This window comes from Uncinocarpus reesii, genomic scaffold (assembly GCF_000003515.1).
Source record: "Uncinocarpus reesii 1704 scaffold_4 genomic scaffold, whole genome shotgun sequence".
Taxonomy (NCBI): Eukaryota; Fungi; Ascomycota; class Eurotiomycetes; order Onygenales; family Onygenaceae; genus Uncinocarpus; species Uncinocarpus reesii.
The window spans coordinates 1002074-1025527 of NW_003052497.1; the positions used below are offsets into that span (position 1 = coordinate 1002074).

General features: G+C 51.6%; 9 protein-coding genes and 3 non-coding genes across 12 annotated transcripts; 6 read left to right on the plus strand and 6 right to left on the minus strand.

Annotated features, from left to right (window-relative positions):
* Positions 1-137: 137 nt before the first annotated feature.
* Positions 138-1112, minus strand: UREG_06455 (uncharacterized protein; the record flags this gene model as incomplete). The annotated part of the gene is made up of 1 exon (XM_002583442.1): positions 138-1112. The coding sequence occupies one exon, from the start codon at positions 1110-1112 to the stop codon at positions 138-140; it is 975 nt and encodes a 324-aa protein (XP_002583488.1).
* Positions 1113-1761: 649 nt separating this feature from the next.
* Positions 1762-1847, plus strand: UREG_08023. Its single transcript has one exon. It is a non-coding gene; the product is annotated as a tRNA-Pro (tRNA).
* A 204-nt stretch (positions 1848-2051) lies between these two features.
* UREG_07957 lies at positions 2052-2143 on the plus strand. The gene has a single exon. It is a non-coding gene; the product is annotated as a tRNA-Pro (tRNA).
* A 581-nt stretch (positions 2144-2724) lies between these two features.
* On the minus strand, positions 2725-4847 carry UREG_06456 (uncharacterized protein; the record flags this gene model as incomplete). Its single annotated transcript, XM_002583443.1, has 2 exons — positions 2725-4023; positions 4272-4847. The coding sequence occupies 2 exons, from the start codon at positions 4845-4847 to the stop codon at positions 2725-2727; spliced, it is 1875 nt and encodes a 624-aa protein (XP_002583489.1).
* A 966-nt stretch (positions 4848-5813) lies between these two features.
* Positions 5814-5906, minus strand: UREG_07964. Its single transcript has one exon. It is a non-coding gene; the product is annotated as a tRNA-Leu (tRNA).
* Positions 5907-6472: 566 nt separating this feature from the next.
* UREG_06457 (cytochrome c) lies at positions 6473-7008 on the minus strand (the record flags this gene model as incomplete). The annotated part of the gene is made up of 3 exons (XM_002583444.1): positions 6473-6497; positions 6555-6649; positions 6706-7008. 3 exons carry the CDS (start codon positions 7006-7008, stop codon positions 6473-6475), a joined length of 423 nt encoding a protein of 140 aa, XP_002583490.1.
* A 1007-nt stretch (positions 7009-8015) lies between these two features.
* On the plus strand, positions 8016-8276 carry UREG_06458 (uncharacterized protein; the record flags this gene model as incomplete). Its single annotated transcript, XM_002583445.1, has 1 exon — positions 8016-8276. One exon carries the CDS (start codon positions 8016-8018, stop codon positions 8274-8276), a length of 261 nt encoding a protein of 86 aa, XP_002583491.1.
* A 28-nt stretch (positions 8277-8304) lies between these two features.
* Positions 8305-8884, plus strand: UREG_06459 (uncharacterized protein; the record flags this gene model as incomplete). Its single annotated transcript, XM_002583446.1, has 2 exons — positions 8305-8376; positions 8444-8884. The coding sequence occupies 2 exons, from the start codon at positions 8305-8307 to the stop codon at positions 8882-8884; spliced, it is 513 nt and encodes a 170-aa protein (XP_002583492.1).
* A 473-nt stretch (positions 8885-9357) lies between these two features.
* UREG_06460 (uncharacterized protein) lies at positions 9358-10631 on the minus strand (the record flags this gene model as incomplete). Its single annotated transcript, XM_002583447.1, has 2 exons — positions 9358-9999; positions 10062-10631. 2 exons carry the CDS (start codon positions 10629-10631, stop codon positions 9358-9360), a joined length of 1212 nt encoding a protein of 403 aa, XP_002583493.1.
* A 1495-nt stretch (positions 10632-12126) lies between these two features.
* UREG_06461 (uncharacterized protein) lies at positions 12127-14594 on the minus strand (the record flags this gene model as incomplete). Its single annotated transcript, XM_002583448.1, has 3 exons — positions 12127-13563; positions 13618-14352; positions 14436-14594. 3 exons carry the CDS (start codon positions 14592-14594, stop codon positions 12127-12129), a joined length of 2331 nt encoding a protein of 776 aa, XP_002583494.1.
* Positions 14595-18122: 3528 nt separating this feature from the next.
* Positions 18123-19520, plus strand: UREG_06462 (uncharacterized protein; the record flags this gene model as incomplete). Its single annotated transcript, XM_002583449.1, has 5 exons — positions 18123-18231; positions 18343-18671; positions 18749-18853; positions 18911-19345; positions 19404-19520. 5 exons carry the CDS (start codon positions 18123-18125, stop codon positions 19518-19520), a joined length of 1095 nt encoding a protein of 364 aa, XP_002583495.1.
* Positions 19521-21179: 1659 nt separating this feature from the next.
* UREG_06463 (uncharacterized protein) lies at positions 21180-23095 on the plus strand (the record flags this gene model as incomplete). Its single annotated transcript, XM_002583450.1, has 2 exons — positions 21180-21959; positions 22019-23095. 2 exons carry the CDS (start codon positions 21180-21182, stop codon positions 23093-23095), a joined length of 1857 nt encoding a protein of 618 aa, XP_002583496.1.
* Between the last annotated feature and the right edge of the window lie 359 nt (positions 23096-23454).

Genomic DNA, 23454 nt, shown 5'->3' on the forward strand with positions numbered 1-23454 from the left:
GGTAGCGGATAGATGCTACAGTGGGGAGCTAACAAGAGCTATGTGTTCGATTTGGGACTGTATGTAATTCGACTCTGCTAGTCACCATTTCGAAGTATGCTCACACCATCTGTTCTACATTTCAATCCGTAGAGTTTCTATTCGTAATTCGGGTTGTAGATTCTCGCTTTGTAAAACTTTGCGTCGCTCCAACCTCTAGCATCTGTCTGGCTTCCAACCTTCGCTCCCCATCTGACATATTGCCCTAGTTCATGCTTATCACCCGTAACCCACATGTACTCGCCGTTGGGGTGTCTCACGAGACTCTTCAGTTTCATCATCGTCTTGAGCACCTTGAACTTTCCTGATTTGGTATTGAATGAGTACGCAGCATAAGAATCTGTCATCAATAGCATCTGTTTATTCGTATAGTCCGGCTGCAGATCATGCCCCAAGCCGCCCTTGGGTAAGTTGTACCTGCCGACCTGCTTCAGGCGAGTGTTCTGGAAAGAGCCCGTGACTTTGAACTTGTATAGGAAGTCGTCTCCCACCACCCAAAGGAAACCGTCGGCGACGGATTTCCCGCCATTAGGGTCCCACAGGACGCCATGTGCGCCTTTGAGCGGGTAGTCCTCTGCGTGCTTGATCTTGCTGTAATCGTCGATATCTTTGGACGTGGGAACGTATAGACTGAGTTTCCCCGGGTTAGAACTCGCGACCACTATTGCTCCGTTCCGAGGTACGATTTCGATGGCATGCGGGTTATCTCCCGGGGTGGCCTGCCACATGAGATCGAACAAGTTTACTTTTCGCTTTTCCTTGGTGATGTTGAGGATTCCGGCCTTGCCGCCGGAGGCAGTGACGAGGGCGATCCAGCCGTGTTTGGCGACTTTGCGGATCTTGACGCCGGAGAGATTGTTCCACTTGCTGTTGAATATGCCGGGGGTGAAACTCCAGAAGATGGCGTCGTCGTTCCATCTTTTGGCGTTGCGGGGAAAGACGCGGACGGTTCGGGAGTTCTGGTCGACGACGGCGATGTGATAGTCGTCTGCGCGGCTTGTGATGGGTTGAGCGAGCACTGCAGTAAAGATATGCAGTGCTGCAAGAAAGTAAATATACCAATTGCTTGCCATGGTCAATTCGATGTTCTTGAGATTTCAGACTCGCTGGTACTGGAGGGTGATGATGAGCCAATTTATATCTCATCACATCGACTTTCAACTTGACAATCTCTGCTATATTTATCGCACGGGGCAGCCATGACGATCGCCTGGATACGGGGTATTTCCGGGCAGCAGGCTAAATATGGGCTTTCTCGTTTGCAGTGCCACTTGGGACAACAAGGGACGGCTCGCGAGGGGGCCAATATTCCGGCATGGGCGTGAGTAATGTACGTGCATCTTGATAATCAGAAAGTTTCTTTCTGTATTCCGTATCGATGGCGGATTCAGTTGAAAATCATGTCTTGCTGGGCCAGCCAACATGCCGGCGGGGTTTCCAGTGAGATATGCGGCCTTTTCGGGGTCAATTTCTCGCAAGGACGGAGATACCTATTAGTGATTGATGAGCTTCAAAAGGAAGCCTTTGTTTCATGTCTTCAACATGTCAACGAAAGCATTGTGTCATGCTTTGGGATCGTCGTTCTGGATGGGACTGGGACTTGGTAATGGGAGGGGCAGAACACGAGGTTGTTGGGGACCGGTGTGACATAAATAGCAAAGGCTACGGAGTGATGCGAGTTTACGCTCAAGTATCTTTGCAGGTCTCGTCTGATATCAGATCGGCCTTGTGGTCTAGTGGTATGATTCTCGCTTTGGGTTCTGTTCTCAGATTGCGAGAGGCCCCGCGTTCGAATCGCGGCAGGGCCCCGTTTCTTTTTTGTCGATGTCCGGAGTCGGACTCCGGACTCTCCTTCATGCTGGTTGGAGAAGGAGGGATAAGACGAATTTTCAAATTATTTTTGCCTCGGGTGTTCTCAAATTGAGACTCTAGTGAATGCTGGTGGGAATTATTTGGAGTGGTTCTATAAGAACCATTGATAGAATTAACACGCTGCTGAAATAAGCACAGCTGGTCTTGTGGTCTAGTGGTATGATTCTCGCTTAGGGTCAACTCCTGAGTACAAATATGCGAGAGGCCCCGCGTTCGAATCGCGGCAAGACCCCTTTGTCTTTTCATTTTTTGGTGCATCAATGCGTTGGCTGGTGGTGCTTTTCTTTTTGTTTAAAAGGGAGTAGTATATTATGGGAAGGATAGATGGTGTATGATACTGCAAGAGAGGGTTATATGCCTGATATCGCGGGAATTATAGTGCTTCCCCGTCATCAAAAGAGAGAGAGTAGCAAGACCGGTCAGCACCTGAGGGAGATAACAAAAAGGGAGAAAAGAAAGTGATGCCAGCCAAAGAGAAAAAAACCCCCCGGCACTCCCAAGTGTTCCCTTTTCTCCCCTCTCTCCTTTAGAATTTTGACGCCAGTTTGTTTGTAAAATATCAACACATGCTGTATGTAGCCCTCCGGACCCCTCGCTTTCTCCCGCCATGAGCAAAAACAAAAGAAAGGGGGTTTGTTAGGCAGATGAGAAAAATCTCTTGACTCCAGCCGAAAAGGGAAAAAGTGAAACGGAAAAACGAGCCCTCTCCAGAATAGCTAGTTGGACAACCCGCCAAAAAGGGACTGTATGCAAACAATGAGTGAAACGGGGAAAAAAGAAGGAATCCACGCCATCCCAGGCCAGGACTCGATGCTACCGCCCTTCAATCTCCCCCGTCTTCCCCGAAAGGCTGTCCAGAATACTCCCTCCACTCCTCCTGCTCCCGGCCCCATACACCATCTCCATCAACTTCGACTTCTGCTTCTCCCTCACCGTGCGCAGATACGTATACGCACCTTCCAACCCCTTGATCTGCCCCTCGATCACACCATCCACACCATTCATCGGCGGCGGAAGCGAAGCGGGACCAGCTTCAACACTTCCACCGCCACTACCGCCTCCCGCCCCCGCAGCCCGGGGCAGATTCAACGAGTCGTTCCGTCGGAGCAGCGGACTGACCAGCTTCCGCCGCAATGTTTCCAGATTCACCTTCAACGCCAACAGCTTCCCCCGGTGGTCCATGAGTAAGTGCTTATTCGCCACCGTTCGCTGGCGCACGCTCCCCAGCAGCCGCTTGTTCTTCTCATACTTCCTCAGCGCCGCCGCGTTGGGGCCCAGCACCCGCGTCCACAGCGACGAGAGCATCTCTCCCTCCGCGCGCTCCTGCGCGTCCGACTCGCGCACCACGGTGCGCTGCAGGTTGAGAAATTGCCGGTCTATCGACTCGAAGAGCGCGAAGAGGGCGGTGGAGTGTGTGAGTTCGGTGTTGATGGCCTCTTCGAGAACGGAGACGAGTTCGGTGAAGGCGTAGGAGAGGGTGGACTGGGTGCGCTGCGAGCGGGTCGGGCCGAAGAGGGTGGTGACGATGGAGCCGAGGCGCGTGGGGATGGGGAGCCCGTTCGTGTTCGCGGTGCTGGCGGGGGTCGTGGTGTTGCTGGCGTCGGTGAGGGGGGTCACCTCGAGAGCGCCCATGCGGGAGAGGAAAGCGTAAAAGTTCTCGAAAAGGATGGAGGATATGGAGTTTGACTGCTGCTGGGAGAGCGATTCGAGCTCTCGCTTGGCCCATTCCATGACGATAAGGATGGAGTCGATGTCGGCGTCGACATTGGCGAAGAACCGGGTGAGTTCCAGCGAGAGCGTCTTGAGGGATTCTGATAATTCATCCAGTTCCCGGACAATTATCGGTGCGCTGGTCATGTTCGTTCCCCGAACCGACTCCCCCAGATCCCATACTGCAACCCCGGTTTCCTGCAAGGAGCCAATCTGCTGCACGCCATTTTCGGAATAATAGATCAAAGGTTCAAAAGAGCGGGCAAACGCTGACAGCTTCACCAGGTCTGGGATGTAGAGTGGTAATGGCGGCAAGAAGAGCGCGCGCAAGAATGCGATAGACAAAAGCGCAATAATTATAGATAATATTGTAGACGACTTCGTCCTTGTGATATCGTCAAACTTTCTACCAAGCAAATTAAAGAACGCGACAAACGGTTCCCGATGTTGCACTTCTGCGCGAACGGCGAAACGAATATCTGAATGGAGTTAGCACGAAATTCGAGAACAAAAAAGCAGAATATAAAGGAATAACGGAAGAAAAAAGGAAGATTGATTATATTACAATTGGTTATTGACTCATGTACTGGCTGCTTCTCAGTCTGATCGCCTCTATCATTGTCGCCGTCAATCTCTCCGCCTCCACCTACATCTTCCTTTTTCACCATGGGCTTTGGAGCAGGGCTCGGGGATCGGCCCTTTAACGGCGAATCCGTTCCAGGAGGCAAAGGTATGCTCGCTGGCAGTACCAAGTCATCCACATCATGTCGCAGAGGCTGTGGAGATAATGGGTTTTCCGGCGCATCCTCGTACTGAGGGCTCACTTCTCTCGAAAGGGCCGGGCTGTCCACCACGGGCGGCCTCAGATCTGGCTGGTTCCGCAGATAGGGTTGTTGGCGATACCATGCGCTCCCAGATATGCTGGTGGGGTTGTGATAGGGCATATTCTCTCTTGTGCTGGGAACAGTAATCTGTCTCTTGAAGCCGGGTGGCGACCACGGATCGCTAATCGTCGACGCAGCGTCTAGGATCCCGGGCGTATCGTCCTCGTGCGCCTCTGGCTCTTCAGAAGCGCCGTGCGACCGGAACCCAGAGTGCTGCGACGGCAAGCCCCCAAAGAGCGGTGTGCGCGGTGACGAGTGTTCTTCAAAGTCTTCCAGGGAGGCAGACAGCGACGGGTGGTCGTCGAAGATGTTGTCTAGTTCGTCTAGACGTTCTGTGGCCATCATTTTGCTGGCCGATTCCTCCTCCGGGGCCTGGGCTGTTGTGTCATTGAGAGGCCCCTGGGCGCGAACGATGGAGGAATGCAAGGGCGCGCAGGTCGGAAAAAAGGTCTCTGACGCGACGGAGAGCGGTCGCGCGTGGTTATCCAAGGATAAGCCGCCCAGCACGCGTGTATGCGACTAAATTTCAGGCAGAAGCTGGATGATGGGCCTCCCAAGTGAATGGAAGCGTCAGCGCCACTATCGCACAACCACTCTGGATCACGATTCGCAGGTAAGTCAGGTAGGTCAGTAAGCAGTAGCGCGCAAGGCTCAAGGCAGAATGCAAGATATGATTAATATATTGATCAATAGAAGGCTCAATAGAGTCAATTCAAGCTGGGAGACAGAAGGCCACCACCAGTGACAACGATGGAGAACAAGTTGACAGCGCTGTAGAGTTAATTCCAAGACGGCATCAATCAATGCCTAAATATCAGTGGACTAGTGTAGATCGATGGCAGTAGGATGGGATTCAGAGGTCCGCGATCCAAATCTCGGCTCTCTTGTCTGGGTGCTGTGCGATGCGCAGAGTGTGCGATGTGCCCTGGAGACAGCCGTGGTCGAGATGCAGATGTGGTGATGGTGAGTGACATGACTCGAGGGCTTGAGAACGTGACAGGGCCCAGTCGTGACTTCCCTCTTCGGCGCATTTCCTCTCTGCGCGCCTTCCCCTCACTGCCAATTGTCATGCCCCCGCCAGCCAATCAGCGGCGGCAGCGAATGATCCCGTGGCCCCCGGGCTGGGCCAATCAGCAGCCACGGCCACCCTGAGGACAACGCACCAAAGGATCGGCATCGACGGGAGGATGGCGTGCAGTGGATGACGGTGGGATGTGGAGGGGAGCGAACAGGAAGTTTGCAGGACGCAAGGGGCAATGTTATAAAAAGTTAAGGAAAAAAAGAAACAAGCAAAAAGAAAAGACAAAGGGGTCTTGCCGCGATTCGAACGCGGGGCCTCTCGCATATTTGTACTCAGGAGTTGACCCTTAAGCGAGAATCATACCACTAGACCACAAGACCTGTTTTCATTGGCTGGGAAGACTCTATGTGAGTACATGAAGGCACTGTGGAGGATCTGAAGGCAATAGCAATGCTGCCATCTAGCGCTCATATTTGCTGGACTGGTGAGGGAGAGGGGAGCAGAGTGTCATTGAAAATTATTTTGATTGAGAGGAGAATCATCAGGTCATCCTTCTAGCCTTGCGCCCGGCCGGAACACAACATGCAAAAGCCCATCCTGCAACAGCTCCGATATTAAATACGTCTGGCCACAGGTCCGTTTGGGAGCAGATAAGAGTTGGGAAAATGATCCATAGCTTGGAAACAACATTGCGAGATCTATAGAGTAACAGAGGAAGAAAATAGAGGAGCTAATGAAAAAGAGTAAAAATCTTCGTATTGGTACATGCCGCCATTATCCTGCTGGCCCGATTTCTCCCAAAGCGACGTATAGTCGTCCATGCAATTGCGCCTGTTGAGAAATGCAGAGTTCAAAAAAAAGCCAAGGCGGGGTCTCGAAAGTGCCGTAGGAATCACATCCATGCCCGTGGAAGTGATTGCGGCGTTGACAGAAGCGATCAGAAAATTTATTTGGTCTCCTGCTCCATGTAGCTGTTCAAAGAGGTTAGATCAGGGCTCTTGGTTGTATGCAATTGGGGTAGAACATACGTGATCAAGTCGTTGCGATCCTTGGCCTTCTTAAGACCGCCAAAGGCCATCTTGGTGCCGGGAATGTACTTCTTAGGGTTCTCGAGGTAGGTGAACTGCGAAACAATTAGCCAAAGACATTCTACGCAACATGCATAAAAATTCCACTTACGAGTGTGTTGTGATCCCAGGTGATGCCCTTTTGCTTGTTGGCATCGGTGTAGGAGAAACCCTCAACCTGACCGGTCTTGCGGCCGAAGAGACCGTGCAAGTTGGGGCCGACCTTGTTGGCACCGCCCTGCTCGAGGGTGTGGCATGAAGCGCAGCGGGTCTTGAAGAGGTTGGCGCCCTTGGCCGCATCGCCTGGTTGGACAGACTTGTTAGCCAGCTGTTCCTGTTCCTGTGCCATTTCCTTCTTCCATCGCTCCTCCAGCTCAATGGCTGTAACAACAAGGGGCAGCTCGGCGATGGACATGGTGGACGGTTACGTGTGAAGCTGGTGCGAAATGGCAGAATGCGGGTGCGAGCAGGTTTGGATGTTGCGAGACGATGCGGACATTGGCCCGTCACAGATCAAGTGAGGCAGTTGGCAGGTCCGACACAAGCAGTGCAATAGCACAGTCAAAGAACACATCGCAACCCATGTCACAGCAGAAACAGGCAACTCCCCCATTTCAACACAGAGCAACACAAGCTGGGTGAATCAAGAACAGGAACTTACCAGGAGAATACTCGTCCTTGCCCATTTTGAAGAGTGAGAGAGGTGATTAACTAGAAAAGACTGGAGCTAGTGATACAGAGAGAAAGGAAAGAAAAGACTTTTGTTTGCGATCTAATTCAATTGAGATCCGTGACTGACTGAGATCAAGAAGCAGAGATGAAGAAGAAGGATGAAAACTTTTTTTTCCTGCTTTGGTTTCAACCGCAGAAAACGACACTAAGCAAGCAATGACGGCAACTCTGCGCTGCTGTCATGTATTCCCGATACCGCTGGAAATACACGCGGTCCGGGCTATTGGCGGCATTCTCATTGGCCAACGGGGCGGTTGAGCCAATCAGCGGCGAGCTTTATGGCATTACTCGGGCGGAATCGGGATCCATTCGGCCCCAGAGGTGGGCTTGGCATTACAGAACCCGTGCCTTCCCTGCTTGGAAATGGTCATCTGGGTTGCGCCTTCCTCGGCCAAAACTCGAACAGATTCGGAAGGCAAGAAGAGAAGGGAAGGAGCATCTCAGAAAAGGAAGTCACATCGAGTCCCGCCTTCTCTCTATAGAAAGAGCGACAGTAGGCTGACTCAGCGAATGAGAGCATTAGTCATCAAGTCTATGCTTAGTCACCCTTTCCTGCTGGCCCAAGCTCCTCGGATGCCCATTGGTCAATTGCTCTCCCGCAAAACCTTCCATCGATTCTTTGTGAACTGATGCTTCATTTCTGGCCTTGATATATATATATATATATATACCACTCAGTCATCAATCGAGATGGCATCCGCAATAACAATCCCCTCTTTTCTCCTACCTCGCGCCATTCCTAAATCCGCATCGTCACACATCCTCCTCCGCCGCACTCCCGCAAAACCATCCGCCTCCCGCCGCTGCGCCTCGACATCATCGCCGAAACCCCGCGTGCTCGAAAAGCCAGACAAGTTCCGTCCCCCTTCGCATCCAGCCCGGAGGGTGCTCTCGCCCCAATGCCGTGCCGCGAAACTACCCCGGCCCGCCGCTGTCGGCCAAGGAGCGTGAAGAACAAAAGACGAAGAAATATCCCAACATGTTCCCGCCAGAAGGCACCGTGATGCACAAATTCCTGACAAGCAGGGGGATACACATCTGGATATCACTGGTAAGGCCCCCGCAACCCCCTAAGTGTACATCACGTCACTTACATTTCTCTCTCTCTTTTTGCCCAGGGCGTTCTCTTCTCCCTTGCAACCTTCACTTTCACCACCAATTTCAAAGCAACCTCGCCGTTTGCGCACCTCCTTCCGTCCTGGTCGCACTTGATCACACACCCCATAGACACGGTCGGGCAGTTTCTCTCCGTGATGAAAATGCACGCCGACCACGTCACCCTTGAGACGACGGAGAAGCGCAAGCGGAACGTGGATGACGTGCAGAAGCGAAAAGAGTATCGGATCGCCCATGGGCTGGAGGAGAGGGAGGTAGAGCCGGTCCAGAAGGAGGATGATAACAGCCCTCAGAGAAAGGAGGAGGGGGGCAGCAGTGAGGCTGGTGCGGTGGCGGTTGCCGCGTCGGGAGCGCAGGAGGGTGGGGAGATTGGGGAGGGAGACACGTATGTGGATTGGGAGGGGAAGAAGAGGCCGGTTAAGAAGTGGTTGGGGATTTGGTGAGTGGTGTGCGAGAAGATGGGGATGCTGGTGTCGAATTGTATAATAGAGCATCGGACTTGGAGTTTCATTGTGCGGACAGATAGTGCTTTTTCTTGAAGAGAGATACATCCATTACTCATGATTGAATGGCAAAAGAAATCTCCTGTTTCATATGAGCAATTATCTGCATCTACCCCCTATGGTTTATTCTAATCTTTTGCATTCGTGATTTGCATCGTGCTCGCGTCGAAAGTCGGCATATATCTGCCCAACTCGAGGCAGACCTCGCCGTTCCAAGGCATACTGCATTCGACACGTCCTCGTCCTTCCAGTCATAACCCTGACAGCAGCCCGCAGTCGACTCACCTCATTCGCGGTGCAGTTCGTCTTCCAGTCCCTACAACGGGACACTCGACCCAGCAAGCAAGCCGGCTTGCCGTGACTGAAGAATCAAAAAGATAAAAAAAACATCGTCGTGAAATGAGATCCACGGATTATCCCACCTCCACCCCTTCCAAGCCCGCCATGACCTCCTCCCCAACACCACCCTTTTGCAATATCATCTTCACAATCCTCGAGATAACTCCCCGCTTGACACCGCCCTGTCTGGGCTTCCACACTCCCTGCGTCACATTGCCCGTCGTAAGCTGCTGCGAACCAGCCTCTTCGCCCGCGCTGATCCCAATGTTCGTTGCATTTTCCGAATTGGACAGGCCCGAGTTCGTGAGGCGGGATGGCGGGTCGACCGCACGAATGGCTAGGAGCTTCAGGTTGCTCGACTCCCCGGCGTCCTGCTCATCTTTGGACGTCTTCTCGTCGCGGCCGATGGATACGCAAAACACCGCGTCGGCGACGGCGATTTCCTCCCTGCTTGGATCGAAGATGATGTTGTCGCCAACGGAGATTACGAGGAGCGTAACTGGTGGTCGGAAGGTTTGTCGCGGTGGCATTCCTGCCTTGGAAAGTGTTTCGGTGCGAGGGTAGAGGTATTCCGCGGCAGCCCAGTCGTCGTTGAACATGGGATCTTCTTCGTCCTTGGAGACGAGCCGTGGTAGTTTGGTGGAGAGTAGTGCGAGATGCGTCGTGAGTGAGAGCAGCGGAAGAGGATACGATAGCGGCGGGGAGAGAAGTAATATCTAGATCTCGTTAGATGACGGAACCAGTCCCATTCCCACAGCCTCCGGGACAATGCACTCACATCGATATATATCCTCCAATGCCACCCCTGATTGATAACCAACCTCCCCTTCAACCCACCAAGCATCCCACCATCATCCTGCCCTCCTCCCGATCCCGATCCCACAAGCGCCTCCCTCATCATCTCCGCCAAAAAAACCGGCAACGCATCATCATCCCTCAACCCAGGAACCTCAATCGACATCTCCACCCACGAGCTCTCCCCCCCAGCACCACCACCACCACCACCTCTTCTCCTCCCACCATCCCCATCCTCATCCCCTTCCTCTCCGCCATCCTCCTCCTCCCCCTCCAACCCCCTCCCCCCCAGAATCCCCACCTTCACCGTCCTCTCCACCTCCGCCTTCACACCCACAATCGCCTGCGTCCCGTCCGCAAACCCGATGCGCGCACTCCCGTTGGTGTTGGGCAGAATATCCGCTTCCGCTGTGAGTGGTCTGAACTGCGTGGCGGCGCGACCGTCGGGGCGAATGGGATGGTGAGGGTGGGCGAGGGAGGTGTGCAGGTAGGAGAGTTCTGCGGGAGAGAAGTGTGAGATTTGTGAGGTGGAGGATGCGAGCGCCGGCGCCATTTTTCTGGCTGGTTTTGCGAATGCGCGGAAGGTCTTGTATTATTTGCGCAGAGAAATGTCACAATTTTTATCGTAATGATGGGAATCGCGCAAAAATTCCCAGGCTCCAGGCTCTTTTTTCTGGAAGTAGATATGCGGCGAAAGGCTCGCTCGCCATTGAATTGTTCAAAGGAAAGCTCCTCGCGATGTTGTGCTGGGCGATTTATTTTGGTGAGATAAGCGCACGGACCACCTCGAACAATCCGAGCTTTGAGATAGCTGGGATCGACGAGGTGCCCAATTCAGAGCCGCCAATTCTCACGGTTGTGTCAATATCTCCAATGTCTTCAGTGACAGTAAGCATAAGCTACCCTACAACACATGTCTTGGATCTAGTGGGTATTTCGGGTTTCAAATGTGTATATGTTTTGCTAAGTCCACAGGTACAGGGTAGGCGGAGTATATATAAACGGCTATGCAGCTAAAGTATGTGTCAAAAAATGGTAATATAAAAGTACAAGAAAATGGAAAAGAAAATACGGGAAAATAAAGGAAAAATAAAGGGACAAGTATTAAACCCCCAATGATATCTCCCCACATAGATGATTCCCCCATTTTCCCATTTCCACCTCGGGGACACGACAAAGGAAAGAAGAAAAGGGAAAGGAAAGAGATACATTGATCAGAATAAGAGAGACGGAAAGATGTCGAGCACACCGCGCGTGCCCACTTTCGAGCGGAACGAATGATAGATATCCCCAGTCGCCGTTCACGTCTATCCGCAGCGCCAGAACGACCGAGATGGAAATACTGCAAAGCAATGGTCTGTTAAATGATGTGAAATAGGAAAAGGAAAACGAGGGCAAGGGATTTGTGCATCAATAAATGTACACGAAACTCGAGGCTGAGTAGGCGAAGATGGTCGGAGTAGAGGGAACGAAAAAAGAAAGAAATAGTGGCTGCTTGGTTCAAGCGACAAAGGGATGTTGAACGGATAGAAGTAGGGTTCTCGCAACCGCGCGGCGGGCTGAAAGTGCTGGACGCAAAAATAAATATATAACGAGAATAAGATAATAAATGATTAGAAAAAGATAAATATATCGCAAAAGGCCAATGCAAAGTCTAGAAAAGAGGCCGGGGGTATAGAAATGAAGAGAAATTATAAGACGAAAACAAGATCAAGTAGCCGTGAAACAAAATGCCAATAATGAGAGACGTGCAAACCTGAATACAGGAGGAAAAACAAAGCCTAACCACCCAACCCGGGAGAGAGGACCAGTCTATAAGCGCGAAGTGACCAGGACGCCTTGGAATCCACAGGATTCGGAATGATGATATTAATTCGGTATCCGTGTTATTGCGGGATATGTTCAGACGAAAACAGAAGGGGGGGGTGTAACGACGAAGACATCGGGTGAAAAAGGAGCGGAATTGGTTGTCTCAATGTGATCGAAAATGGACTTGATATCGCCAAGCGTGTGATGAACGGGCGAGCACACAAGCAAAAGCAATCAGGTCACCTGTGCATGTTTACAGTGGCAAACATGTTGGCAGTAGTAGTGTTTGTCCACTCACTCTCGTCATAGGGAGGAGTTGGCCACTGGCGATGGCTTTCGATATTCGGCTTGTTCATCCTCAACGGTTTTGAAGGTGTGATGTCGGAAATAAATGCCGGCCCATCGCGTCTTGCAGTTGGGGAAGGGGTTGGGTATGGATTGTGACGGCTGGCGTCGACCGAAAGGTTTGGCTGGTTACCAAGATCCTTGAAGATATCGCGGGTGGCCTCATCCACGATCGACCCTTGCCCAAGGCGCTGCGCGGCTGAGTTCGTCGAGTAGAGAACCTCCTGTAGGAGTTCGTCCTCTTCTTCCGGAGTCTCGTACCGTGGAACAGACCGAGTGGAACTCTGCATGACTCGGCGAGCCCGGCTCGAGAGGGACCCACCACTGGCAATAGTTCCATTTTCTGTCACACGAATTGCTTGTGCATGCGGCACGGACTGGCGTTTTGGAGTGTTGCTAGTAGTACCGCAGGCATGGACGGGCACGTTCGGAGGTGATGCCATGTCCAAGCTATATCGGACGTTTTGGAGAGCTGTATCGAGGTCCAGCAGATCATTACTGGGTTTGGCTTCGGAAATATTCACGGGATCGAGGGCCATGGAGGAACGGTTAGACCACGGAACGCAGCCCGCAGTAGCTTCGACGTCATCACTTGGTATGGATGCTTGGTTTCTCCCTGAGAGCCGTCGAGCACGTTTTCTAAGATGAGAGAAGAAGCTCTCCTTCATGGCACTAGGCGATGTCACGTTCGAACCACCATTCAGTGCTCTCTCGGCTTCTTGGCGATGAATATCTGCATAGTGATTGCCATGTGAATTGACGGACAATTGCCGGCCAATCTTCTTAGACGCCGCGTTGCCAGTTGCCTTTGAAGGTGAGTTGTCATTAACAAGGGACGAATTGGCTTGAGCGTGGACAGCGTGCGAAAGTGGCGATACCGGTCGAATTGATGGCAAGATTGGCATCGGTGCTCCGTTTGTCCATGTAGCACGTTTACTGGCCAACGCCTTGGCCTTGTTCGATGGTGAATCGACGCCACCATTATAGGGCATCTGTTTGGTCGTGTCTATTTGCTCTAGAAGAGGAGCGGGACTATCGGACCTCCCAATCAAAGAGCGTCGGAACCAGGAAGGTTTGGACGAAAGCCCCGGGGAATCACCGTTTCCTTGAGCCTTGAAACCCTTATCAGATTGTTTGCGGCCGAGTAAACGGGCAGTAGACGATCTTGGACGCAAGGGATCAACGGCATCTGTAAAGTACTCGTGATTCAAGGCCTGAGTGGATGTAGGTCTATTTTTGGGATCCCACATCAAACACCAGGTGACAAAACGGCTAAGCGACGCTGGCCACTGAGACGGCTGCAGGATACTTTCCAAGGAGTGAGGAGCCATCTAGACCAATGTGAGCAATCTGCTTTTACAGATGGGGCCATAAAATTGGCTTACCTTTGGAAAAGAAAAGCCCAATTTCTGAGCCAAGCGGACTCCATCTTTCCATTCACCGCCACCCACTTTAGCACCCGACTTGCTATACCAGTTCCCAGGGCTTCCCATAATCTCACAGACGCGCCACACTTGGTCTACTTCATTTCCACCTGGAAAGAGAGGCTTTAGTGTGGCAATCTCAACAGCCATTGCACCAATCGCCCACATATCAACGGGGGCAGAGTACTCTCCAGCACGCAAGAGCACCTCAGGAGCGCGATACCATCTGGTCGACACGTACGTGGTATAGGGCGATTTCGAGTGTGTCTCCCTTGCCAGTCCAAAATCGGCAATCTTCACGGTATAGGTTGGTGGAGTGGACGGGGGGGTGGCATAGCGGCTCAGAACCGACTCAAAGTGCGCAGAGCCAGAGACGAGGATGTTTTCTGGTTTGATATCCCGGTGGAAAAAGTTGTGTGCGTGAATATGATCGAGACCGGACAAGATCTGGAACAAGATGCTCTTGACGCTCTTTGTATCTAGGCACTTGTGGTCCCGAGCCTTCATTAATTGATAAAGATTACCGTCCATATATTCCATACATATGTGTAGTTTCTTGGTCAGCGGGTCGCGGAAGATGTCGAGGGCAGGGACGAGGTGAGGGTGGTTGGGGAGCGTTCGCAGGAAGATCACTTCCCGAAGTTCGAGGCAGGACGAGAAAGATTCAAAGGTTTTCTTCATGGTCTTGATCGCGACCTACAACCGCAAAAGGCAAGGTCAATTGTGTGTTTTCCCCCTCGCGGACGGGGCCGGCCCATCAACAAGCTCACAAGACTCACCATGGTACCACGTCTCGCCACATGCGAACCAGCGGTTCGCACTCTGGCGACCACGACACTTCCGAAGCTTCCATCCCCAATCTGCTTTATGACCTCGAACCTCTCCTCCAACGGAGCTGTATTAGAAGGTCGATACGATTGCTCGTAGCTGACTGTCATGGTGGATGTTTTCTGCCTGCAGATAACAAATATATAGATATAAACGAGAGTCGGGAGGCTACTGCGAGCAAGACGGTTGTCTGTCAATAGGTCGAATTGGGCCCGGAGCAATGGGATCGAACATACGTCAAAGGGACAGGTACAAACACGAGGACGCGACGCCGTCCACACGCAAATGGACGAGAGAGACGAGAATTTTACCAATGGCAGAGGGACCGCACTATCCGTTCATCTTCGAGTCGGAGGATTGGGTAGGTCGTGCTGATGGATTGGATGGAAACAATTGCAATCCCAACGCTGACTGGTCAAGACTCGAGGCAGCAGCAAGCATGGGGCGAAAACAGAGGTAGAGCGAGAGAGAGAGAGTGTGTGTGCGTGAACTAGCGAAGGGGATTTAACTCGAGTTTCCAAGCCAAAGAGTGTATGCAGTGAGAAGTAACGGTGAAGGGAGGGGTTGAGACGGTGAAGGAGAGAAAAAGAGGACGAGAGGACGAGGATGAACAAAAGGGACGGAGTGGGCGGTGGGGAGGAAAGGGAAGCTGCAAGAGGAAAAGGTCGACCGTCGTTGATCGATGGGGGGGGAAGAAAAGGAGAGCGAGGAGCCAGAATAACGGGAGCGCGGATCCGGAGCGTGGGAGCCACTAAGATTGAAAGGAGATGAACGTCTTCTTGGCTTCTAGTCCCCTGGAAACGTGACGGCCGCAAGAAAAAGGAAGCAGACGAGGAAGAAGGAGAAGAAGAAGAAGAACAAGCTCCAGTCACAATTTCAAACCCGGCGTGATTGCTTCTTCGTGTTTTCCTTTTTCTTGGTGACCAGGCTTCCGAGGACGAGGAGGGATGTCGACAAAAGACGAGGGCACTGCGCACACTGGCTGACCGGGAGCAGATGTGATTTGCCCGTGTCGCGCTCTCCAACAAACAAACAAAAAACCGCTTCTGTTAGCTCCCTCGCTCTGCCGCTGCGGCCAGGCACATCGACACCTTTCATCTCATTATTCTTAATTTCTTTGAGCTCCCCTCACTCGTCCTGCTGCTCCCCCAGCGTCGCATCGGCATGACGGTAATTTTGGCGAAATTGGCCCAGGGATGAATGGTAACGGCGTCCGGTCCTGGTATTACCGCGCCGTGACACCCTTCCATACCGCTTATGTCAGCCGACCTGGCGCTGGGCTGCTGGGTGGGGCAGGTCCACTGCTGGCGACTTTCCGGTACGATACACGGCTGTACCCTTTCTCGATTCCCGGCCGGCGAGGGCCCGTAATCTTACTGGCTGGCACCGCGGATGGGCCCCACTGCAATCCCTCCACCACGTTGAAAGCGCACGCCCTAGCCCCGAAGCAGCTAGTGCCCACTGCGTGAATTGCAGACCCCGAGCGTGGAGTTGGCCTGTGGACAGTGACTAAGCCGGATGGGCGTAAGATTCGTATTATTAGCTGGTATGGGACGCAGAGGACAGCTTGGTGTCTGGCGATGATCGGTGATAATAATAGCATGACAATGGATGCGCCGTTGTCTTGCATGGTTCTCTCTCTGCTCTGTTCTTCCCCGCGTGCGCTGCTCGGCGACAGCAATTGATCCTCACGTCCCTTTTGCTTTTTCGCCTGACAATGCGAGCCTGGGGAAATCAGGCACGAGTGCATCAGAAAATCACCCTGCGTCACTGCCAACGCGCCAGTTCATTGGTCCTGTTGGCCTCTGGGCCCTTGGCTCCGATGTGACCAGTTCCGCCGCCGAGTCCTGTCCGCCAATCGATAATCGGCTAAACTTGCTGCTGCCGCTCCCGGATGGGCCCAATCATACAAGGTGCACCGCTGGAAATTCACACGAGACTAAAATAGCTCTTCAGCCTGGGCGGATCAGGATAGCGGACGCCAGCGGGAACAAGTCGGTTGTTTCCTGGGATTACGACTCCATCGTTAATCAAACCAGGTCTCTCATCAGTCTCTCGGGAGACCTGATGTTGATAATCTGCAAATCTCCTGTCGGAATGCCTGTCTTGCGGTGGAGTTGTTGCTCTGGGAATCATCGTTTGAAACTATGTGATGGACAGAGGCTATGTCTCACAATAATCCTTCCTCCCTCGCTCCCCGGCGGATGATAGGGAAGGCGAAAAAGCTTCACTTTGACCTTGGGATGCTCCACCACTCATTGTAATGCTCGCCCTCTGTAATCAAATAATTTCTCCAACCAGTCATGTTTGTAACTTGCTCAGATTCAAACACATCCCACGGTCACAGGTGGTTTTGAAACAGTTTTGGGATATTACTGTTAGTACCAAGGAGGGCCCGGGTGGCTCCGTTGAGGCTGCGACCATGTTGAAAATCTGACCCATCAACGATCTGGCTCCAGTCTTCTGGGACAGGTGATTTGCTTCCAACTAACCTGCCGTTGCCTAGGCAGACAGTTAGACTGGCACTACTCTACCGAGGCCACCAAAACCCGTCAGCAAAGCCCATCAGCTCTCATGGTGAATGCCAAGGTCAGCATTGAAAAGGAGCAAAGAGAACATCTAGCACGGAGTATATCCAGACCGATTGCTCGTGTGATCACTTCAAGTCCTCCAAGCCCAGGCGCAGGCGTGTTTGCGGAGTCGCCCGTTCACCGCTCGAGGGTGGGAAAAAACAGGACAAGATGAAGCTGATCGCCCAGCCATGAATTGGGAAACAAAAGGATCTTCGCCGTTCGAGATTCACCGGCTCCAACAGTCTTCCATCCCCGTTAGGAACTTCAAAGTTCACGCCCACCTTGCTGGAGTCCTGGCCTGGAAAACCAGTTGACTGACCCCATGGGGGTGTTACCCATTCAGTTAAGCCAAGAATGATCCAAGTTTGCTCCCCATCTTCTGAAGCGATGTGGCAAAGTGGAAGCATTTACCCTGCATGGCCATTTCTGTTCTTTTTTTCTTTGTTTCTGTGCCCCTGGGTGTCATTTCTTCGCGGGGACTCAGCTCGCGAAGAAATGACTGGTTGGATTGGCTTTGGAATCCGTCTAGCTTTTTTCTGGATTGCAATGGCTGGAACCAAAAAGGAGATGCAGTCGACTTGCCACACAGAGCTCTTGACAGACGCATTCACCTGCTCTTTGCGTCGGTGCAGCTGAACTCAAGCCAGAAGAAGCTTTGCGCATTGATCTCAAAGTAAAACCTAAACGGGACGGGGAGAATCGATCCGTCAGTGCGGAGGAGACGGTGGCTTGAATCTCTTGAAACGGTTAGCCATGCTTTTCAGCGAGAAGGCGGGCAGCCGAATAGACCGGAAGTATCATTGATACTGCCAGTTTCTCGTGCAGATTATCGATGGGCAAGAAGCTGGCACCCGACCTGGGGTGGAAAAGCTGCTTTTGAAAGAAAATGTTTCTGTGCAGAAGCGAAAACATGGCTCCTGCAACTATCCTTTGCAAATTGGCTCCAGGAACGCACCGGAAACATTCCGTTCATCTGTTTCTTGTTGCGATGAAATGAGATACTGTGAGAATCTTGGGAACACAAACAAACTTCCCAACTGGGACTTGCCGCCAGAGACATCCAAGATGGGCTCACCACGCAACCCCTCACTGTTCTCATTTCAGCCTCCTCTGCACTCAAGCTCCCTTCTTCTTCAATCCTCCCTTCATCAGCAGCTTATTGACATCGCATGCTGTTAGGCTTCTGCCATGCCACCCTACCCAGGCTTCAACCTTGAGGCTCACAAGAGAGCGTAGGTTCCAGTTTCCTCTCAAGCGGCAAGGACAGCTGCTAATCTTGACTCAGACTTGAGAGAATCTGTATTCCAGAGAAGTGAGTACTTTGAGCAGCGCCAATTCAGCGACGGCTCCTCAGCTAGGACTAATCTTGGAAAAAGGGTCAAATGTAAGATCTGCAAGAAGATTCGTTCCGCGAATGCCTTTTCCAAACGTCAGCTGGAGGAGCTTCGCAAGGCGATGCTAAAACATGGCGCTACCGGTCTCAATGGCCCGGGCTATGCTGGCTGTCGTGCCTGTATCACTCACCAGGTCGTCGAGCTCACGTGCTGCGTGTGTGACAAGACGAAGGCTTTGGAGTTTTTCAGCAAGAATCAACGCCGTGATCCCGATAGTGCGGTAGGCTCCCTGATCTAAATATTCATCTTAGCTTCCCTACGGTGTGGCTGTGAAGAATCTCATATGCTGGTTTTTAGAGATGCACCAACTGTGTTCAAGGTCAGATGGACACCGAACCGGTGATGGACGACGCCAAGCTGCTCCTTGATGACGAGAGTGCCATCGATACAAACACCTACATGGTGAGTATTCTTTTGCTAGAATGTGGTGCTTCAATACTTAGCTGAGTGGTTTACCAGAGCCAGAGCGATGCCTACACTATCAATTCATTCCGTACCCTTTCCATTGCAGGTGGAGATAACCTGTTATCCGGCTCGAACTCTGTGGTCATGTCAGACCACACAGTCAAGTTGTCTTACCAGGCTCCCTCCAATGCCATGAGCAAGGGTAAGGGGAAAGAGGAGAATGCATCTTTGGGCGGTGGAGTTTGGTTGGAACAAGGAAGCCGTTTTCCCGAAGAAATGATGGGCCCCAACGCCACAGGAGGAGTTCCCCTTACTCAAGGAAATGCGCATCTTCGTATCGCTGCGCCACCTTCCGAAGCAGCTGAAAACTCGCTCGCCAATGGTGCTCGGGATGCTTGGAAAACTGCAAGCTCAGTTCGATCTCAGCAATCCGTCCAACCATCTGGAATGGTTATTGCCAAAAGGACCTCGAACTTTGCAAAGATCCCTGTTAGTTTCCATTCCGTTTTCTCTCGCCTTCTTTGGCCAACTCACTTATGGAACCTAGGCCGCACAATTGCCGAAGGAACAAAAGCCAAATATGTACAAGGACGAGCCTGAGGGTGAGACCATCGAGTCTGATGAATCCTCCTTTGAAGATGATGACGTTCAGACCTGGATTTAATGCATTATGGCAGCCAGCGGAAGATGGATAACGGCGGTCGAGGTTTGAAAACCCCCACAGACCTTGAACAGTGGATATTAAAATCTCCGAGAATGTATTTTACCTGCACCTTGCAGCCAGTGGATTTCACAGATTTTAGTCATGGAAAAAAATGGGGAGAAATTACTTGAATACAGAAGAGCAAGTGTGGTGGAAGTATATTTTGAAACTGCAAGTTGAGAGACCCAGCAGAATTCCTTTGTCTACTAAAAGCCATCCTTCCCACATAAGTACTATAGCACCGTGCCAGGCTAGAGTCCTGACACAGGCCCATATCCCAGGCGAAACTGTCTATCTAGATATATATCAAAACACACAGACCCCGAAAATCTGCCGTAACACCGCAACGCTGCCCTTGTCCCTCTCTAATATGATTGGTAGCGAAGTTGGTCATTTAAAGGGATGTCAACGTCTTGCGCGCATCATCTTAGATGGCTAAACAATCTTAAGTCAAATTACCTTCATTAATACGCAAAACTCCCAGAGTAATAGGAGCGCATCCAAGCTTGAATGGAAGAAAAGCCGACCAATTTACGAGATGTAATCCCAAGTGTTATTAATCTGATCAATTCTAATGAGAGGTTAAAAACACAGCTTTACTCTCCATTACTCTGATTAATTGTTAGACCAGTCTAAATAGAGCCAAAAACAACTGCGGAAACCGATAATGCGCGCTCTATGCTACTTAGAACACTCCTGGCATTAAAAGCGGCCTTTGTTTAACTTGTGACTTTAACATCGTCTAGAAGACAGCTGCGAAGAGTGGCTGAGAACCACAGGCGCTTCGGGGCCGACTTTCCAAGGACCTTTGAGGGCCGAAAAGTTTCGGATATTCCAACGGAAGAAGTGCTTGGGTTCGGTTGCAGCGCTGATTCACCCTCAGAGCCGTCACTGCGTGAACATTGCTCAAAGGGTTTCTCAGGCTGGGACCAATGGAGCCCTTCCACAACATGTAGAGAGGTACCTTGCCTCCGCTTATCAGGATATCTGATCCCCTGCACGCAAGCAGGTTTTTCAAAGTCACTTCTTTGTTGATTTGATATCGGTCTGACCCAGCTGAAACGGTACGTCCAAGTGAGATATTTCCCAATAGTTTCTCCCACGCCGATCCGGCACCGGGTCTACGAAGACTAGGGGCATCAATGTTGTAACTAGTTAGCTTCCTGTAATAGTGAGCAAGTTAGCACACGGGCTGACGAGCATGTTGTCCATTTCTTGCCTGCTTGCGATCTAGCCTTTTCGCACCATCCAGCGATATTCCGACGGCGGTTTAATTCGAAGGTGCTCAGGCACCTCTGACATTGAATAAATGAAGTAGATACGGAGTACACATCCGAGTTGAGATGCAGTTGAAGCGACACCAGCCACAGCCTGGAGGCGCATGATATCAGCCCGACCCCACTTCACCGAGCCGCGTGTTGTGGCGTTCCTGGTGCTTGTCGTCCAGAGTCAGCTCGCCATCACCATCATCACCGCCATCAACATCATCGCCATCATCATCAGTATCATCAGCGCTACTGCTCAGATATCCCCAGCAGCCCAGAACTTCAAATATCCCCCTTGCGGCTTGATACATACTCACCGTCAGTCGCGGAACCGGCGGTCCACCGCACCTTTACCATGGCTTACGAGAACTTTCGCGCTTCTCAGCCCTATGACCAGCTTTTCAATTCCGTTGTGCAGGCGCCGTACCATGACAACTACGATCCCACGTTGGATAGCAGGGCCCCAGCAGTCCCACCAGTCCCAGTACCGCCCTATCAGCCTCCTTCGAATCAGCAATCTCCGCCTCCGCCGCCACCACCCATCGCCGCTCCGCCAAATAAACCAATTCCATTTCCGGACCCCTCACGGTTCTATCAAAATAGCAACAATAACCCGCTTGCGCCTGAACCTCCCGGCACGGCGTTTCAGCAGAAACTCGATGTCTCCCCTGAAATCATTGCGCAGATTACCTCGAGCGTCATCCAACAGCTACAGGGTCTCAATTTTGTAGGCAATATACCCCGTCAAGCTCCAGAACATCCATCCCAGAATTCGAATTTGTCGCCATTCACTCCGTCAGTCTCCGAAATATCACAGTCGTCTCCCACTACTGCGAATAAAATCTACACCCCACCCTCTCCCTTCAGACATGTGCAGGATGGACCATACCAGTCTCCCCAGTTTTCGAACCCGCAATTTGCCCAAAAAGTCCAGAATTTCCCGCAGACGCTTGGAGAGCAGGAGCGGATTCCTCGCCCTTACTTGGATGGGGCAAATGACCAACGCCCCAGACTGTCTCGGCCTCCGACGCAGGACGAAACGCCGGTAGAGAAGATTTGGGGGCAACTTTTTGACAAAGATGGGATGCCAACCGCGAGGCTTGGGCAGTTTTTGCGTGGAATCGCTGTTCATCTAGTACGCCTTGACTGATGAGGAGAGCCCAACTTTTCATGTGCTCACTTTTTTCTATACAGATTGAAGCCTACCCGCCTGGGAACACTATCGTTGTCACACCAGAGAAGATGCAGAAATATTACGAAGATACCAAATCGCCCACCGACCCGTATCTATGGAAAGGTAACGATGGGGAAACTTCGTGTATTGTGACTGTTACTAACTCTGGTTCACTAGATATATTCGATGACCGAACATCATCTATCTCGCGTCTTTATCGAGACGTGCAAGCAGAGCATCATCTAGTCCAAGATCGACTAGATGAAAGACCTGATATACCTGGCCTTACCCCTCGTGGATTCGAACGCTGGATGAGACTCATGATCGTCGCGCGTCCTGACCAAGAATACCAACGCCTTCAGAGGACCGTTCTTGAGATGCCCATCAATAATCCAGACGACCCAAAAGAACGATTTCCGAAAGAGCTTCCTCGGCGATTATTTCCCAAGTCTCCTGATCAGGATGTGAAAGAGCATTTGGAGCGTTCCATTCTAACACATTGCCATGTGAATGTTCCGAAGACAGTGGACAGAGACCAGTCGCAGCCTAATACCCATCGCCGCCGTCCCACTCCATCAATTGGGACGCCTCCCCCTAATGCAGATCCAAGGTTGAGTTCTCCTTTTGAGGACGACGACGAAGATGAACCGGCGCCAACCCGTCCTATCGAACGTGAAAGAAAGCCCTATTCAGTCCAACTTGGAGGAAAATTTTACGAGGACAATCTCAAAGCAAATTTGAATAGCCACGTAGAGCAAACCAAATACCGTGATTTTGGCATTCGAGGTGGCCGTCAAAGTCCTTCCACCGGAAATAAACATGATTCGAAAGATTTCGCCAATCGAGATGCAGACTTTGTGAAAACTCCTGTGTCTGCTCGATTCAGAGAGGACGATGAGGTTCGATACAGGAAGGATGAACGTGTCCACGACCATTTACGCGAGAGGGAGTTTGAGAGGGACAGGCACAGCGAGCACCCATCTCGCGGAAGCTGGGATACGGATGAAGAGGATTATTATCGAGCCACTGGTACTCTAGGTGGGAGAAGTGGGCGGCGTAGCCCGGCATACGATGAGAACCAGTGGCCTTTTCGTTAGTTTAGGCGAAGGTGATAAAAAGGCGGATGAGGGAGACAAAAGTTGTGAGAATGAGAATGACCAAAAGGAAGATGCTGAGGAGGATGTTGCAACGAAACGGAGCGGGAAGGAGAAAGCAAAACAGAAAAAGCGCAGATATAAAAAGGGCAAGGGGATGAAGAATGGTAGGACGAGGAAAGAGATTTGGAACGACTACTTGGATAAAAGACAAGCGGCCTGGGCTTCTCGACTGATTATTGCGATGTCTTTGACTTGATGGTATGATTCGTATCATGACAGATTAAGTACGATAAAAGCTTTAGACAGCGATGAAGGGATGAACGGGGCTGGGTTGGGTTGGGCTGGGAAGGGTCGGCGAC